Source organism: Haplochromis burtoni, unplaced genomic scaffold, assembly GCF_018398535.1.
Source record: "Haplochromis burtoni strain Fernald_Lab_line unplaced genomic scaffold, NCSU_Asbu1 Contig_49, whole genome shotgun sequence".
NCBI classification, from domain to species: Eukaryota; Metazoa; Chordata; class Actinopteri; order Cichliformes; family Cichlidae; genus Haplochromis; species Haplochromis burtoni.
The window spans coordinates 2,099,186-2,118,762 of NW_024582410.1; the positions used below are offsets into that span (position 1 = coordinate 2,099,186).

General features: G+C 40.6%; 2 protein-coding genes across 13 annotated transcripts in view; one reads left to right on the plus strand and one right to left on the minus strand.

Moving 5' to 3' along the window:
* Positions 1-7,594, plus strand: part of ppfia2 (PTPRF interacting protein alpha 2) — a 195,631-nt gene extending 188,037 nt beyond the window's left edge. For 5 of the 12 annotated variants that reach the window (XM_042220490.1, XM_042220496.1, XM_042220492.1 and 2 more), the window contains one exon: positions 314-4,404. In XM_042220490.1, the coding sequence (XP_042076424.1) occupies positions 314-592 (279 nt within the window). In that variant the 3' untranslated portion in view covers positions 593-4,404. Of the gene's footprint in view, positions 1-313; positions 4,405-6,466 lie in introns of those variants that run through there. The other 7 variants (XM_042220495.1, XM_014333956.2, XM_042220498.1 and 4 more) reach the window with 4 other exon arrangements.
* Positions 7,595-7,824: 230 nt separating this feature from the next.
* The window catches only part of acss3 (acyl-CoA synthetase short chain family member 3), a 51,843-nt gene continuing 40,090 nt past the window's right edge, over positions 7,825-19,577 (minus strand). Inside the window, exons 10-16 of the mRNA XM_005923522.3 lie at positions 13,573-13,668; positions 13,321-13,384; positions 11,213-11,294; positions 10,528-10,650; positions 10,349-10,448; positions 10,069-10,244; positions 7,825-9,202 (exon numbers count right to left, since the gene is read on the minus strand). Coding sequence (XP_005923584.1) covers positions 9,119-9,202; positions 10,069-10,244; positions 10,349-10,448; positions 10,528-10,650; positions 11,213-11,294; positions 13,321-13,384; positions 13,573-13,668 — 725 coding nt within the window. The 3' untranslated portion in view covers positions 7,825-9,118. The remainder of the gene's footprint in view (positions 9,203-10,068; positions 10,245-10,348; positions 10,449-10,527; positions 10,651-11,212; positions 11,295-13,320; positions 13,385-13,572; positions 13,669-19,577) is intronic.

A 19,577-nucleotide genomic window follows, 5' to 3' on the forward strand; every position in this document is an offset into this window, starting at 1 on the left:
ATAGTCTGTATGGAAGATGCCAACTTGCCTTTAAACAAGTCATCAACTACTTACTGAATAGAAGTACCACTGCAATCAACATGTTTAACAAAGGTGTAACTTCACTTTGAAAGGACAATAGTCCCGGAGGTTGCCAGGAGGGAAAGGAGAGCCACAAACCGGTCTTAAGGCCTGAACCAGGTGGTGAGAGCGAGAGCTGTTTGGATCCGGGATAGTGGTCAAAGACTACTCTCTTGAAACTTTCTTCTCTCACCTCATATAATTATTTAACTTTTCTGTCTAAAAACAAGCTCTCTATCATTCTGTCACTCAGTGCGATGACAAAGACTTCCGAGGCCCATCGTGGCGGAGGCAGTTCCCTCCCCGGGACATCCATGGTATCAGTATGATGCCTGGATCAGCAGAAACACTTCCTGCTGGCTTCCGTCTCACCGCAACATCCGGTCACTCCAGAAGACTGCCCCCCGAGGGTAAGTGCACTTCATTTCTCAAGCCTGGCTTTCAAACAAAACATAGGTTATGTCTGCCTGTTGAACAGGGAGATGAAAGCATCTCACCTGGGAGCAGGAGTTCCTGCCCCTGCTGTGTGTGAGGAGCATTCTGACTGTGTCTCTTGTTCTCTCTGACTCTGTGACGGCTGCTCTGCAGTCCTCTATGAGGCGCTGGATGACAGTCCTGACGACATGTATTTGGATTGGTTTCAAGGTCAGCCCATCTGAAGGTCCTGGGCTTGTTGGCCCTGCGTGTGTTAATATTATTATTTGTAGTATTAGTCTACATATATTCCCTCCTCTTTACATGGTCTCTGCCAACCACTGTCCTGCTGTATCTCTCCTTTTCTTTGTGGTCTCTCACCCTCGCCTCTCTTTTCTCTTTCTATAATTAGCTCTCTTTAATATCCAACTCCAAGGGTATTGTTTTGCAGAGCTGCAAAATAGATGGCCTTTCACCCTGGTAGTTAAAAACAAACTAGGGGTCAAGTTATGGATTAGGACCCATGCTTGTTGGTTTAACCCTTGAAGTAATGAAGCAGCAAAACAAAAAGTGGCTGAGCGGTGCTATGTAAGTTGGCCTGAATCAGGAGGTTTACATAGGAGAACAGTACATCTTGAATGTTTTTCAAACTAAAACTGACAGTTTGTGCGATTCCTCAACCCTTTACTGTTAAAGAGGACTCTGGCTAAAACAGTCTTAATATTAAAGGGCAATGCTGGTTTGTGAAATTTGGGTAGTTTGGGTTTTGTTTTTTAAAATGGTAATATTGTTCTTGCTAAAGAAATTGCTGAGATTTGGGAGCATTAGACTACTCTTCTTGCACTACACAGAAAGTTGAACCTCAATAAAAAATAATGGAAGTCTGCCAATTTGATGACAAACCCTGTATTTAAGAGAGTGAGATCTGAAAGCATAAACTGGGACACAATTTAAACCTTAAACCACAGAGATTGACGTAGATGCTAAAAAAGGACAGAGCTGAACTGAAAGACCTTCCACAGTTTAGCACAGTTCAGACACTGAGCACAGGTTGGTTAAAGTAAACTCTCTACTGTAAAACTACTTATTAAACTACCTAATGAATGAGCAATTGTTTGTTTTATCTTGAAAGGTTTTGGGCTGTTGGGGGATCAGTTTAAAACCTGTGTGATCACCACACTGCTCTGAACTACCTTTTGTTGCCACATTCCCATATCTCAGCAATTAAAACAACAGTTAGTTGTCACTTTCAGCTATCCGTGACAGCCTTCATTAGGAAAATGAGTTCAACTTTTGAGTATTTTGAGCTCTTGTAAATATTAAAACTATTCGGCTATACTTATACAAATTTCTGCCCATCCATAATGGTTAAGTCAAAGAAAGTTTAGGTATTTCCGGTCCTACTAAAAATGAGTAAACTCAATCTGCTCATTAAGACTGTACTATATCCTATATGCACACTATATAACTCAAGATCACAATAAACCAGAATTATCCTTTAAAGGAAATCATTATCAATTATGCCATGCAGTAATACATGATGGGAACTCCTCAAAATATACTGATTTTTGGCCAGCGTTCTCTTCTAACAAGGTGTTCCCAATAACACAGAAACAGCCTTCGTGTGTTCCTCTGTCTCTACTCACTCTGTCCCCTGATCTGTGATGTCCACAGCACACTGATATCTAGTCGCTGGTGATGTCCACTCAAAACAGGAATTTCCTTTGAGTGATCCATGACTACTTCTATGATGGTGTCACTACAAGTAACTGCCATTGTGTGGAAAAAGGAAGACAATGCTCCTGCAATAGAGGAGACTATATAGTTTCAGGCCCACAGTGACCACTACCATGATCAAAGTTTGTTTGACTCTTCCACCTACTGAATTGGATGACCTCAAAAGAGCAACCAATCACTTTGCATTTTCATACAGTACTTTCTGTCTTGCAGTTCTTGGATGTTATGCAGCTTTGCACAATTACCTCATTGTCAGGTAGAAGTAAAGATAGAATCAGATGCTTTGGCTGGATCTCGCCCACATATGTGAAGGGATGCAGAGACAAAACAACATGGTGAAATAGACTGGAATACAACATGAACGGTACTCTGTGCACGTTTTTTTGAAGTTTCTCACGTGACTCCAAAAGTTGTCCACCACTTTGGATGTGATACAACCTTAGCTGGGTTCCTGGGAGTTACTGGGTGAAATCAGTTGCAAAGAAGTTGCTGCAGCAGAAACTTCCTAGTGATTGTTTTTGGTGGCGAGGGCTGCCTGTAGTTTTCATTGGTTTTCTGCAAACAGTCGCTAACACAGTACCACAGTAGTGGTAAAACTAAAAGAAAAAGTGCGTCACAAACCATTTTTCCTTCACAGCCGGTGCGACTTACGCCCGTGTGACTGGGCCCTTACTCACTCGATTCTACATTGTCATCAAAAGTGTGGCATGTCTAAAATGCTGGACAGGTTAACCTCATGTGGTTATTGGTCACGTATCTGCAAAACCCTAATACAAATGGGCAACAGGAATGGTTGACAGCCCCCTGGTGGCCATTAGATAAAGTGCAGGTTTAAGTCACTTCTATGTTGGTTAAATTGTGTCCTGAAATGTGAACTTTAGATTTTGATTACACAACTATAAACTTGAGTTAAACTGCAAAATGTTTGCTTTAATATTAGATTTAATAAAGCTGATAGATTAAGAAGCTTGGAAAGAAAGGGACTGAACTTCTTTAAAGACACTTCACATCTCATCCAAGAGACTTCTTCAGCTCTCAAATTAAATGTGGAGACTCTAAATACCTAGATAGACACTGATTGTATCAACATTCCTTTGTCATATTTGGATGAAATACAAACAAAAAAAGTGTTACTGTCAGTGCTCACAGCGCGTTCTAGAAACCTTGTCCTTGGTAATCGTTTGGTAGGTAGTTCTTAGGTAAAAGAAATATTTCCCCTTAGATGCAGTCCTGAAACTGCAGCCTCCTCTACTGCAGGAACATGCTACTCAGAAAAATGTTTCTTTTCCCTGTTGAGAATCTCTAACCTTGTGGTTTGGGGTGGTAAGGAAGTAGAAATAATGTTTCCTTTCCCTCTGGATCCATCTTGCACAGTAGGAACCTAAATATTCAGACTTCATGATAATTCCCCCCTTACTGTCTCCCCTACAGTTGGACCATCTGCGGTGCAGCGACTGGATAGCTCCACGGTGAGAACCTACTCCTGCTGAGAGGAGGAAGAGAGGGACCTTAAACTGTACACTGTATGTAACACAACACAGAATCTCGCCCTGTTTAATGCACAGCTTTCCTCAGAAGCACTTAAAACAGATACTGGATGAAAGAGACGAGGGCCATATTTCCCCTCCAAGATAAGCATATTTGTCTGGTCGGCTTGGCGAGGCTCTGCGGTGTTTTGGCCAGGTAGCTGTGATAAGGTGATAGGAGACAGCAGGGCATGCAGGGAGCTGTGGTCCCATCCTGATGTCTCCCCTTTAATGTCTGTCCAAAAAAGATGAGTCAGTTATGGTCAAAGCTTTAAAAATCAGCTTTTCAGATAAACAAGGAGCGTCTAACACAGAAATTAGTTAACAAAGTTCATTTACATGATTATGACTGTTCACGGCTGCCGTAGAAGGCCTTATGAAACTTATCCAGACTTCACAGATTACTAAGTGAGCTTGCCCTACTCTCCTATCCAACTGCTTTCTTTGTCCTGCCAGGTGCAATGAAAAACTGTAATTTCTCTGAAGTATTTTCTTTGATTTGGGATGCCATCTCACTGTGCCGTCTTTCTGCATCTGCACCACAGAGACGTTCCCTCACAATTTAACTAGCAACCAGATGCTAAAAGCTGAAAAACAATTTTTAAGATTCCAGTTTCCCAAACAATGAGACATTAAACATAATTATGTTTTGCTTAAAAAAAAAAAAGAAAAAAAAAGAGAGAATCCTTAAAAACAGTTAAAAATTGTTGAAATGAGTCGGTAATCATAAAACTTTACAAGACCTCTGCTAAATGTTTACTAACGAAACAACGTCCTAATATTTGAACTTGTGTCTTCTTGAATCACCTCTGTGACATAGGCTGTCATCAGTGCATTTACACTGATCAGCCACAACATTAACAGCAGAGAAGTAACACTGATCGTCTTTTTGCAATGCGGTTGCAAACCTTTGTCTCTACACTGCTGTAAGACCAAGCAAACTGAGCAGGATGTTCCAAAACAAGCCTGATTCAATAACCCCAAGGACTCAAACATTTTACTACCAGGCACAACAGGACATCCCCAAAGGTCAACTGTCCATGACCTGACAGGTCAGAGCAGATTTGTTGTAAGATTAGGAAGGTGGTTTTATTGTTGTGGCTGTACCAGTTCAGGCATTTCAGTCATGCAATAAGGACTAAGGTTAAAGTGAAATAAGTGTGTAGGGAAAGGTAGAGCACAGCAGAGGGGGTTGAATCAATGAGGGAAAAGGTGCTGTGTTATAACTATAATAAGATCATTGTGCAGGCAGTTTCTAATGCTCTCACCAGCTTGTTATACTCCTACACAGCAAAAAAAGTAAATGATGCAAAGTTCAGAGCATTTCAGAAACTGGGGATACTGTACCAGAACGATACAGTAAGACATTTGCATACCTTTGCAGACTTCTGCATTTCAGGAGCAGTATTTACTGAAGGTGCAAAACTTGATAAAATATTTACCTACTTACTTTTTGGGGGGATTTGTTTAGTAGCAACATTAAACCTCCTCAGTTTGAAGTTGCAAAGCAGTAAAGCATGATCCGATGGGAGTGAAGAGTTTTATAGGCGCTATACAGCAGCAGACCTGTCATTATCTGCTGCTGTGTTCAGTTATGGCTCTGCTGTGCGCTGAGCCGCACTTTAGAACAGCTTACAGCCCAAAACACTGTTGTTGAAGTTGTGTGGCTGAGCTGAAAGAACGCAATGAAGCCTGTCAATAAACTGAGTGCATAAAAAAAATGTGTAGAAGAAGACTTTAACACCATCCATTAAGCAGACAGGGAAGTAATTAATCATTATGCATAACTTAGTTACCTCAGCTATGTCACATATGTAAATGGGGCTGCATAAAATAAGATCAGGCTCTATGAAACTGCCGGTACCAGATGATCAATATTTACCTCTTAAAGCTGAAAACTATGTTTCCAGGGAGCCTCGTGTTTTATTAACAAGAGCCAAATTCCCAGTCATTGGACTTTTGTGCTGGTTCTTTGTATACAGGTTATATATGTATGCCAGTTAGAACGTGGGAGGAAAAAAAACTGCATCTTGGGCACCTGACTCAGTCCACTGTGGTGAATCTAGTCTGCTCTAGCTTCATATTTCTATTTGCTGGACTTTAACTCCTATCCCCTTTAGTTTGCAAGGGGCAGCCAATGAGAACATAGTCAAACAGAATTTTTTACAGAATTTGTAGGAGGGGCTTGTCAAGGGTTTCCCCAGAGGGCGAAAGCAGGCTGCACATGAGCCTACGCTGTATTTATTGGTGATCAAATATTCTGATTTCCTGTGGGCAATCCTTGCCTTGCCATTAATTCTCATCTGTTCCCAATTGGAAAAAACCTGAAAATACCCCTGGGGCTCCTGTGCCTGAGTTGACCTCATTAGTTTTTCTAATCTGTTATCCCCATCTGAAATTGAGCATTTAGATCACTCTGAAGTATGAATTTTTGCCTCACAGGGATTACTTTCATACACTCATTTCATGAAAAATTGGCTATATTTAATATAAGAATCTACAATTTTAACAGAAAATATGGGGGATTTTAAGAGGTCCCTTTGAAAGTTCTTTTAAAGGCTGATTCATTAAAATAAGGATGCCACTAAATATATCTGAAAGCATCTTTATCCATCGTGTTTAGCTGATACCTACAAGAAAGGTCAAAGGTTCACCTCGAAACATCGAAAAATGGGGTAAAAATAACTAAGTGCTCTCTCATTAAAATTTACTCACTGTTTCCCCTTAAGGTGCAGTTCTGAAAGGAGACTAATTAGTGGAGCTGCTGGACGGGTGAAACCTGCTGAGGAGTGAACCATTCTGACACGCACTGCCAAGAAGCCCTGCTCTCCTCTCTAACACCACCCCCACATCCACAACCCCTTTTCGTCCCCTATAATGTGGGCACCAGACGCCGGTGCTAAACTGTCCTGCAGGCTGTCCCATTTCTACCTTTTACATGTACAGTTACTTGTCAAAGCATAATGTACTGTGTATTTCTTCTACAGGAGATGTGTAGGTTATCTGTAAATTAATATAAATATGCCATTTTTAATATATACATATATATATATATATATATGCACACACACAAACACATGTATAAAAAGATATTCAGTTTGTGCAAAAAAAACAAACAAAAAAACCCCCCATCTCTGCCACCTCATTTAGTGGACCATAGATTACTATATGCTGCTCTTAACATATTACCCCATCCCTCTAGATCATTTTGTACATATGGTTTTATTTTTTCATTGTGCTGCTGCTGATGATGATAATGATAATTATGACGATGATGATCCTGTGCTGCACCATAAAGTGAGAGGAAGAGACTGGATGTTGTGGCAAAACACACCCTCTAGTGGTGGGGAAAAAAAACAACTTCTAGTCCCCATTCTAGCAACTACGTGATCCTTTCTTATGGACTCATTTTTAAAAAAAGCATTTTGAGGGGATGTGTCGACACGCGGGAAAAACATGACAAGCACTTTCTTTAAAAAACAAAAAAAACAAATAAAAAACAAAAACGCATCAACTCAACGGACTATTTAGTAGCCAAGGACAAAATAAAAGAGACGCCGATGCTCTCTGAAGTCGCACAAAACTTCCTCTCAGAGATCAAAGGGGGGAAAAAAGAAGAGGCAGTGCGTCATACATAGAACATGTCACTTGTTGTACTGTATGTTTCGTCAGGCGATGCATTTACACAAAAAGGACAACTACACTTTTAGCCGAGCTGGCCTTCTCCCCCCCTCCTCCCTCCTTTCAGACAAACAGATGAAATAACTGAAAGACAGACTGCTTTAGCTCATAGTGTGTGTAGAGTGTATATGACCATGTTGAAGTGAGGTGACTTAATGATAAAACAAACAAACAAACAAAAAAACAAACCCTGTTGCTTGCTGTGACTTACATTTGGTGTAATCGTTAACGCTTTGTTTTCTGTCAGTTTTCACAGGGTGACCTGCCGTGCTGCCCTGTTATCTGTCTTTTAGTTATTTCCGACGGACGACTCAAAATCAAGTCTTAAAAGCTTTTAATTTTTCATTTTAATTTCTTCGATTTGCACGAACAACAAATTGCTTTATTTTGTGTCCTGTCCCCCCCCTTTTTTTTAAATTTTTTTTTATTTACTACTTCTTGTACTTTGGTCGAAACAGTGGTGAGCAAACAAATTTTCATTGTCAATAAAAAAAGAAAAAAAAAGAAAAATACTGTCAATGAGTCTTCATTATTTTTCATGAATAACAAAGCCATACTTTGCATTCACATTATTATTATGTTGTTTTCAATACATATACAAAGGGCAGAACAATTTTATGTTATAATGAATATGGCACCTGTATTCTGTAATGTAACCCTGTTTTGCATGAATTGTTTTCGATTTCCAGTTAGTTTGGGTTTTCTCATTTAATTTGTATTGTTTGAAAATGTTTAGTTTTAGGTTAATTTCTATTAGTTTCAGTGTTAAATTTGTATGGAGGGCATATCCTCAGGGCAAGATTTAGGAAAATTTGTATGTTTTTGTTCACAATCATTTCAGCTTTTATTTTTTCAAAAGTCTAGCTTTGAATTTCAGTCAACTTTTTCACCTCTAGTTGTAGTTTTAACTATAATAACATTCATCAAAATGTTAATAATTTGATTCTGATAACACAGGGTTAGTCATTCAGTTCGATCTCACAGCCTGAAAGTGCGTTAATTGGACGGACTTTAAAAAAAAAATTACATACACATATAGTAGCAGTATAGGGGGCTTGTTTACAAGCTGTTGTTTTGTGTGTGTGTCATTTACTTTTTGTTCTGTAGTAAAAATTATTTCCCCCTTTTATGGTATTGCTCCCCTTTTTGTGATGCCTTTGTGAGAAAAAGCACCACAAAATGCCAACTCGGCAGCCAAAATGTATCCAAAAATCAAAACGAGAACAAACAACACGCCGTTCCAGCTAAAGCTGTTCATTCATTTGGATTTAGCCTTTGTTAGTAACATAAAGTGACTACATTAACAAATGCTAAATGCTTCATATGACGTTTTTGTTCACTCCCTTGCATTAAACACACAGGTCTGCACTTTAGTTGCATTACTTTTGTTTCATGACTGATAGCCAGAATCATAAAAATGATTATTCAGTTATTTCTAGATCTAACTGTATGATCCATTCAAAATAGAAATATGAATCCACTTGTGTGGATCTGGACTGGTTTCCAAAGGCTAGACATCAATGTCTACCTTTTCTTAATTTAGAAAACAAGAAAAGTTTCTTATTTCACTGAGAAATTGTGCTCACATTTGCAGCACTTTGTGCGTAGCATGAGCATTTTTGCACACTTATTATTAATGGAGTGACTTTTGTGTTGCCAGAAACTGCTCAGACTGTCCTGTTGGCATCCCACTGATGAACTCAGGCTGCACAGTGTCTGGACGCTCTCTCTATTTGCTTCTCGATGTCTTTAAACACCTCCGGGTCCTCAATAGTTGGAGAGATCTGTGGGGAAAAAAAAATCTTAACATGGAAAAAAAAAAACGTATAAGAATTTTGAAACTACCTTTTAAGTGGTTCATTTATTCTTTTTTCTTTTAATATATTTATTTTTGGAGTTTTTGCTTTTATTTTGATAAGTCAGTAGACATTTCCTTATGATGGGCACATTAATGAGTATTTTTAGCAAGTTAAAGATTCCTGCGGGTCTTTTGCTGTTACCCTTGTGTTCTTTTTTCTACCTTTTTCAGATGCACGCTCTCTTCTTGGTCTGATCTTTGCAATACACCCACTTAGTCCTCAGTTTTTTCCCCCCTTTGAAGACATTTTTGATATTATTATTTTGATATTAATGGTCTTGAAGCTGCCAGGTTTCTAGTCCAAAGCACAACTTTGATGGTGATAAATAGCACAAGTAATAGTCCAGAAAATTCACAGCGAGAGAGTGGGCGCCGTGTGTTCTTCCTCCTGCACAGTGAAGGCACAATGCATGAAAACAACAACAAACAGAATGTTTTCTGAGGAATCAATGCAGAAATCCTTGTCACACTGAAACGTTTTGTGCAGCTGAAAAATCTGTTGACAAATCCACCATATGAGGAGGTATTCTCAAGTTATTCTCTCCTGGAGACTACTGAGACAGCAACTCCAAAGAGCCTCAATTTTGTTTTGAGTGAGTGTGTGGTTTACTAATGCACCATCGTCGCTCAAATTCTAAGTAGCAAAATTAGCATTACCATCTCCAGAGTTGCTGTAAAGCCTTTGCAAAAGCAAAAAAAAAAAAAATTTCATTCAGAGATTTTATCCTCCAGCATCTACTTGTGTTTAATGATAATAATGCACTACATGTGTCCTTAACAGCTGAGTCTTACCTTGTAGGGCTTGCCATTGACCAGATTGGATAAAGAGGAGCGAGGAATCTTTCCAGAACGTGTCTTTGGCAACCCACGGACAAAGAGCACTTTCTTAAAGGCAGCCACTGGACCGACGGTGTCTCTCACAAGTTTCACAATCTCATTCACGATCTCCTCTTCAGTTTTCTGCACACCTGAGACGTGTAGCGCAAAGCATAAAACGTTAATACCGCCGGGTAGTTTTATTTTATGCCCTAAATTCCTTGCAAAATTATGACACCCAGTGAGTATTCCTCACCATTCTTGAGCACACACAGAGCCAAAGGAACATGACCCTTCAGAGAGTCTTCTTGCCCTACCACAGCACAGTCTCCCACTGCAGCGTGCTGCAGCACTGACTGTTAAAAAAAACACAAATTATAACCGTCAGAGAAACATTCGCATCCTCTTCATCAACACTGGTAACTGCTCTGATACCTCCTCCAGTGCTCCAGCAGAGAGCCTGTGGCCTGCCACGTTGATGACATCATCAGACCGGGACATGACGTAAAGGAAGCCCTCCTCATCCATAAAACCAGCATCCATGGTGTCGTAGAATCCCTTAAGTCACATTTGGATCAGATTAAAAGAGCAGCTTAAAGTCAATTCAGCCAGACAGTTTAAACATCACTCACGTTTAAGGGCTACAAATACCTAAAGTTGATCTGCAATGCAACATGTCTAACACTAGAGGGACACCTCTTCCTATATTATTTCGGCTTGTCAAACTGTGGTCCACAAAGCCTCTGCAGCTGGGGTGTGGATAATAATTTTTTAAACAAACAACTGACTTTTTTGTTTTACTAAAATTCACTGTGGAGTTTGGGTGGGTGTTTTGCTTAAACTGTTCAAATAAATACAGGTTTTAAATCTTTTTAAGCTTTTTAAATGATTAATCCTGGAAAAGGTTCAAGAATCACTGAATTAGTCAGGGGTGCTGAAGGAGAATTCTTTATTGTCTTTATTATTCCGCTCTTTTGTGACTAATTTGACTATTTAAATATAGCAAGAACACATAAAAAAGGGAAATAGTCTTTTGCACTATACCGACAGTCACATATAAATTAATCCCAATGACTCGATGACCAGCGAGAATTTCTAAAGTAATTATGAAACAGCTTACTGGAAACTTTGTGAAGTAGAGTTTCTTGAACAGATCTTGATTCTGCCATAAAGACAATGCTGCCCCAGGTGGTAAAGGCAATCTTAAAGAAGAAGTACAAAATTAATTCAGATAATTGTATGAAAAAGTCTGATTCATGACAGCTTCTATATAGCAACACAGATAAATTACCTAGATAAATTAATGATTTATTGTTTAAACTCAGAGTCAGTGTATCCAACGTTAAAGGGCAGTAAAGGGCTCGTCCTACAATAAAACTCAGCGTTTGTTTAAAAGGAGACAGGAAAGACCCAGTTCTTGAGCAAATGGCCCAATTTCCCAGGTTTTAAACTAAACAACCCTCTGCATGGGTTTATTCACTACAAGCAGAACATTTAACATTTAACATGCAACAATCCTGTAACAAACAAATTCCATTATGGTGTCTAAAGAATTTACATTTTACAGATTTTTAATAACATTTTAAACAACAGTAAGTCAGCCAATCACATAGTAGAAACTCAGAGGATTTAGGCATGCAGACATGGTCAGCACAATCTGCCGAAATTCAAAGCGAGTCTTAAAATAGTGAAGAAAAGTGGCTTTGAATGTGGCATGGTTGTTGCTGCCAACATGGCTCTGCTGCAACATTTAGATGGATGGCTGGAAATTTAGTTTAAACAACAAGCACAAAAGCGTGGATCCATCCTGTTTTGTATCAATGATTCAGGTCGACGCTGATGGTGTAATGATGTTAGGGATCTTTTCTTGGCACGCTTTGAACCCTTTAGTACCATTTGAGCATTATTTAAATGTCACAGCCTACCTGAGTACTTATGCCGACTGTGTCCGTCCCATTATCGCGACAGTCTAACCATTTTCTGATGGCTGGTGCAGGATAACGTGCTGCATCACAAAGCTTAAATTATCGCAAACTGATTTTGTACGCATGACAATAAGTTCAATGTACTCAAATGGCCTCCACAGTCACCAGATCTCAGTACGATAGAGCACTTTTAGTATTTGTTGGAATGGGATATATGGATGTGCAGCCAACAAATCAGCAGCAACTGTGAGATGCTATCGTACCAATATGGACTAAAATCTCTGAGGAATGTTTCCAGGACATTACTGAATCGATGCCATGAAGAATGAAGAGTTAAGGCAGTTTTTAATGCAGACGGGGGGGTACAACCCAGTAACACAAGGTGTACCTAATATAGTGAGCAGTGAGAGTGCATTCCATGTCAACTCATGTGAGTTCTAAATCTAAAGGCCTGATTCTTCGAAGACGTAGTCTAAATCTGATTAATATATTCTATTAAGCTACTTTTAAATTGTTATTGACGAAAAAAGGGGGGGGGGGTTTGCCTCTAATTTTGGGTTCATGTTACCAAATCATGGTGGATGCAGTCACCATGCATGATTAAAATGTGTAAGGAGGCTAAAAAGAAACCTGCAGCCACTTTCTTTATTTAATCTGTTCATGTTTTTGGTGGCTAAGAGCTGTAACACATCTCTTAGCCACATCACACATTTCACAGACTCTCCCTCCTGCCTGTAAGCTTACTCTGTAAATATTCACACAACTTTATGAAGCTGTTTGAGTTTTGGCTGGCACAGACTTTCTGGATACAACAAGCAAGTACAATAGCACAGCTGTTCCTGTCTGAGTGTAGCTCTGCCTATCATTATCTCAGGATGCACTGTAGCATGGAGTCCTTGGAAATCCCCCTTAGCACTGAGTCAATACCAGCAATTACAAAGAACAAGGGAGTGAAGTGATAACAGATAGGTAGAAGTCTGGAAGATACGCCTGCAAAGCGAGTCATAGCTTCCTGATGAAGTCCACTTAACACAGGTAACTCTCTTTCACGAAGACGCGCATGTACACCCTGCCTTCCCAACTCCAGCAATAGAAGTGAGTGCTATTTATAGTCATATGCTTGTTTTTCCAAAAGTGAATAATTACCCTTAATGACTAAAAGATTCAAAGTCCACATTTCACTTGTGTACAAAGAGCAAATATATAATATCTTTAATGTCCGTGTCCAAGAGGCCCAGAAGAAAGAAAGATGAAGCGATAACTAAGCCACTCACGTTGCTGTGAACATATGCACCTGGCTTACCTCACCACAATATTTCCCAGGCTTCTTGGCTTCACCTCCTGCATGTTATCATCGATCACTGTGACTAGAGGAAAGGGAAAAGAGTGCATTTCAAATTCAGAGGTGGTTCTAGCCCCCCGCTGGCAAACTGGAAGCGCAAAAAGCTTAAATGTAAGACAGGGAATTACAATCAGAAGACACACTTTTGCCCTGATATCCCTCACGCTGTAATCGTGGGGGTAACACACTGAATACAAAGAGGTCATTTCTTACCATTGTAACCTGGAACCGGTTTGCCAGCTTGGCCTGCAGGTGGCGTGAGTGAGTTTCCCAGACCGATACAACTGGAAGTAATAGCTGAGCCAGTTTCTAACAGGATACAAAGAAACACAAGGATTCATGAAAAATTCATGAGTGAGGCACAAAGTTTTAGCCAAACCACAAGAGTTCTGGATATGTGGTGTAATGTAACTGTTTTACTGTCCTGTATGAAAACCCTTTCATGGGGCACTGATCAAAAGAGTCCGTGTGGCGTTGTGTTGCCTCTGTGAGCAGCGTTAACCTACATTGAACTAAAGTATGACAGCTCCTATGGGCTCTCCCCGACTCCACCACACAACTATGCTCCATTAACGGCAAAGACTTGCCTGGCAGGCCTGTTAGCCCACCCACTGAAGGAATAACAGAATCAATCCAGCTCAGTGGGGAAGATTACATCAGAAATCACACAGCAGCAGGCAAGCCCAGCATCTGTGCAGAAACAGTCCTCCCTTTTAAGTTGGTGGGTGAACATCAGTCTCCCGGCATAAATACGAGAACAAAGTCCGCCTTCGTGTCTTCATTCTCACTGGCAGAGAATTTGCTTAAGTTCAGCTCGTGTTTCAGTAAAAATGCACACAACAGGTAACAGACAACACAATTATTTCTATCATTTTCATCCGTCCATGTAAATGTTTTTTTTTTTTTTTTATCTCTTTATACATGCTGTTTGCACAAACGGCAAGAATAATCTTACAAAAGTTTAAGGAACTTATTATATTTTCTCTTTTCCCCCCCGGTCATACAGGCGGACACACACACACTTAGAGTTTTGGAAAATGTTCTACATAGTTTTTTCATACACTTCCAACTGCAAATCTGTTTGTGAGGGGCAGCCAATCAGAACAAAGTTTGCTAGTGCTATAGTCACACACGGGAATATAGTGGCTGGAGACTGCAGCGTGACCATTTGCGATCAGGACAGTAATTTAACCACAAAATTACATTAGCACTCGGAAATCTTGCACAATACTTCCATTTGAGTCAAGTCCAATTTTTCCATGAAGCAGACTGCAGATGAGTTGCACTCATCAGTACCGACTGCACAGACTGATTGTAATGTGTTGGGAATCTGCCAGCATTTATAAATAAGATGGAGATTATTTGCAAACCCTCCCTAATCTCGAACCGCAACCTGTGCAGTCACCACGCTATTGAAAGTGATTGCCCAGGAGCTTTTGGGTGCTGCATGCTCAACATCTCGGTGACCAATCACCAGCCAACCAACAATTTTGCCTAGCCACAAGGAGGTTGGCTTTCTACATCGATTGAGCCGCTAAAAGGAAAGGACCTCAAACCGCTTCATCTGACAGTGGATGGAGCTGCGGACAGTACCAAAGCCCAGTATTATTTAAACAGTTAATCAAGCAAAGCTACTCTAGTAGAGTCCAAGAATATATTAGGTCCCATTTAAATTTGGCATTTTAGTGCCAACCAGAGCCTGGGCTTATTGGACCACTTTACAAATAAGGGGTTGCTAAAATGCCTCATATTTCCCATGACGAATATGTAAATGGATGCACAAGCTGCTTCACAAAGTAATGAGCCTACTCTATAGGAAGTGCACGTGGTATAAATATGATGCTTGTATCATACATATTTGATGGTCGTTAACATGCAAATGAATGCAGACAGGTACTCTAAAACCAAATCGGATCATGTCTTGAGCGGGGGAGGAGGGTAGAGCTGGTGGCAGAAATGTCTCGTCTTCTGAGGGAGCAAAAGGAAAATGGCAAAATATTCAAATCTGCAGGCCCGCTATGCAAATGACAAAATCAGACACACCCCCTCATTAAAGCCAGAGGGAAAACTACATTAACAGAGGACTTCGCATGGGTTACACACCTGTGTGAATGAACATGAAAGACTGGGCAGGAGCAGGAACCTCTTCGCCAAAATGACTTTACATCCAGAGGTAATGGTGCCCCGTGGTGTTTTCTTGTAAACAAGCAAAATTCTGTTTACATTCAGCACATCTCATCAAAATGCACCGTGTGACTCTATGACAACAAGACTGATCATGAAAAAGCTGCATTCATGTTCATGTTTACATGACACCAGTCACATAACCTTGGCTAGGGTCCTGCAGCAAGTCTTACATTACAGTCAGCTGTTCATCGTTGGAATAATGCGAATCATCTCACAAGACGTTCAGAGAGATAGAAGTAAATATGTTGGCATGCACATCCCCAAAGATCTCAATTGGTCTGCCATCACCAGCTCCCCCCTAAAGACAATACAATGCCTGCATTTCCTACGGAGACTGAGAGCCACCAATCCTTACCACTGCATCTTTACCAGATCACTGCAAGGTCTGGGTTCGCAAGGTCAGCAGAAAAGAAAACCTTACATGTGGTTTTACAAGTGTCCACAAACCCCATCAACTCCAAACACAGGCTGTTGACCCTAATTGCTTCAGACGGAAGCTTCTGCAGCTCATCTGAATCCCTGAACCCGTTTTTTCACATCACAACGTAGCTCTAGAAGATCTTGGGGGAATGTTGAAACATGACACACTGGCATGGATCAGGACAAAAGTAGCTCTGTATCTTTCTGAGATGTGAATTTGATCTAGTATATAATAAAATTCCCTCTGCTACTAATCGAAACAGGTGCAGGCAGACAGAGCCGCTTCCAACATCCAGCACAGCAGGTTTCAAAGGGAGGAGGCTGCAGTTGGTTGAGAGGGGGGGGATTAAGTTAGCAAATTATGATGGAGCAAAGGAGGGGGAGGGTGTCGGGGGATCTTTGGCGGAACACATAACACAACCCCTGTGGCCTCTGAACTGGCAACCTCGCTCATCAGTGACAAGTTAGCCACTCTCTGCAGGGTTCAAAACCCATCACTGACAGCGGGTAACAGCACTCACTGCCAATGATTTATTTTTTTTTAAGTATTTCACCTTACAGGGGGGGATTCAGGTTGACCCACCTGGTAACTGATTTTAACGTGTTAGCATTTATAAATCAGATGGCAGTTATTTGAACACCTTTCCCAACATGTCTGAGAGTGACTGCTGTCATCGTTTGGAGACAACGACAGCACAATAGAGAACAGCTACAATAGTGTGATGAGACATCCCCTTTTGACCAGTCAACCCCATTTGATTTCTCTTCAGTTCTGCTGACCGTTACACCTTGCACTGCAAAATCCACACACTTTTAATCGGACTAAGAGATGAGAGTATGCACCATTTGGTGTTTCAAGATCCGTGCTGATACTCTTCTAATGCTCTAATGTTTCATGTCATTTAGTATGTTGTGGAAAAACAGAAGTTAACTTTTCTGTGCAAAATAAATAAATAATTGAACAGAAACGCAGAATTATTACAAAGTTAGATGATAAAAAAAAACAGCTGATCGCATGTAATCATAATAGATTCCGATAATATTCTTCTTTTCGCTTTGAATATTAAACCAATACTGACAATCAGCCAATATCAGAATTTCAGTCTGAACCAGGAGGATGCAGTAAGGGTCGTTTACAAGCTCTACTGGACTGCACGTCGATTAGGGCTCGACACGGCTACTGAACCATGTCAGCTTGAGTGGAGTGTTTAAACCTGGCTGTTTACAGCAGGAGCCAGAGCTCGCTGGCGGCGATCCAGGCACAGCCAGTAAATTCAAAACTCAAATGAAAAGAGACATTATAATTGGACCTCAGCATTAAACAAGCCATACAGGAAATCAGAAGTGGCTGTGCCGCTTTCAGCCGTGAAATCAAAGATTTATAAAGCAAAGATTTCTCAATAATTACTTCCATCACTAAAACACGGGTTCTTGTATTTCCACGTGAGGCAAGATGAGAAATTTTCCAACAGCTGATTCAGAGCTTTACTAAAATCTCCAAGGTTTTCTTCATCCTTCAGATCTCAGTGGTCTGCTATATGTGGAAAAAACCCTTCTGAAACCTTGACCGGAGCACTTTGACTTACAAAAGCTGGATATATTTTGAGGATACTGCATGCTACTCCAGACGCTAAACTGTTTCACCTAACATTACTCACACTCATTTTTCAACCCATTAATATCTGATGCAATAGGAAAGAAAGATATACTTCCTTTCAAAGTACAAAAGCTGCAATCGAGTAAGTTTTGTTGATGTACTTATGTACTTACAATGTATTTTTTATGACTACCCTGATAAAATCATCTAGGTCGAATTGCTAGAGCACCAACTTCTTCACACTTTGTGCTCCTCTCTGAAGCTGGGAAGGAGGATATGTACTCACTATTGTGAATGAAGTTGGGCCGATTGTATCTTTGCTTTGCAGTAGACACTGTATGTAATTAAAACTTTGCTTTGGTCTGCAGACAACATAAGACAAAGGTTTTAATTCCATGCTTTATCATCTATTTGACTCCAAATACACCATGATGTACAAAACGAACACCGTGTTTTATTTAATGGCTGAAACTAGCAACTGAAACTGTAAAACTCATTTCAAATGTGTTTACTGAGGTGTTACATGAGCCTTAGTGTGCCTGCACTAATATCCAGTTATGTTTTTTCTTTTTTTTCCTGTCATCCTTATTAACCTGCTCCCTGCATGCGTATAAACCCAGAGAAACATGGAGGCTCTCTCTTAAGTTTCCAAGCACGTCCACATTAGTTTCACTTTTCAGAAACAGAAGTTGCGTCTACTGTTACAGTATGTACAGTCTGCAGGGTTCAAAGCACAGGCAGATGTGTCTGTGTGACGGCAACAAGTGAAATTATAAATGTTCAAATTATAAATGTTCAAATAACCCACCACCAGTGCAAAAGGACAACTCTCTTCCTCCACCAGTGAGGAAGAGAGTGCAGACAGGGTGGAGACAAGTGTCAAGGGGGGATTTGTGACGGTGGGTGTGGAAGGATAGTAGAGAGACCTGCGACGTACAGCTTGAGACAGTGGCACTGACAGAAAGACAGGAGGTGGAGCTGAAGATGTTCAAGCTTTCATTGAGAGTTAACAGACGGGACAAGATTTGAAATGAGTATATCAGCGGGACGGCTCAGGGTGAGCGGTCCGGAGACACAGTTAGAGGAGAGGCAGGGCTGAGGTGCTTTGGACTTGTGCAGAGAAAGGATGTTGAAGATGGAGCTGCCAGGCAGGATGGTAAGTGGAATGGTTCTTATATTGTGCTTTTCTACTCTAACTCAGCACTCAAAGCATGTTGAGCACATTTTCTTAACTACAAGGTTAATTCAGCCAATCACACACATTCTATACCTAAACACTTTGTTTAACATTCACACTTCAATGGATGCATCAGGGGAAACTCTGGGTATTATGTATGGGTAGTATGTTGTCCAGGGATAATTCGGCATGCAGACTAGCGGTGCTGGGAAGTGAACCACCAACCTTCCTACTTCCTGAGTGCCAAGAAAAGAGGAAGTTCATGGATGCAGTTAAGGACTGCATTCAGAGGGCTAGTGTGACAGAAGAGGATGCTAAGTATAGGGCAAGATGGAGGCAGATGATCTGCTATGGCGACCCCTAAAAGGAAACACACGAACAGAGATGAAGAGCAACACAGCACCAGTAGGTTTCTGTAAGTTTTGGGAGCTAAAATATTTTCCTGAGAACTTTTTTTGTGGAGAAACACAGAGTTCTTTCAAAGGTTTTCAGTCCCCAGGGAAAGTTCCTGAGGTGTGGAAACACAACACAGCAAAAGATATCCACTTACACCTCTATACCCTGTGGCTCACCCAAACAAAAATGATTAAAACATCTATCCTGCTTACCTAAAAAATATTTTTGACAGCCTGACATTTTCACAGCATGCATCACATTCGAGGCGTTTTATTGAATACTTCAGGAGACAGCCATTACCCCAAAAACTTGACTGCGCACGCACGCACGCACACACACGCACACGCACACACACACACACACACACACACACACACACACACACGCACCTTCAAAAGGGTCAGCATTTCATCCCGTAAGGTAACATGTCCAAAATGTTTG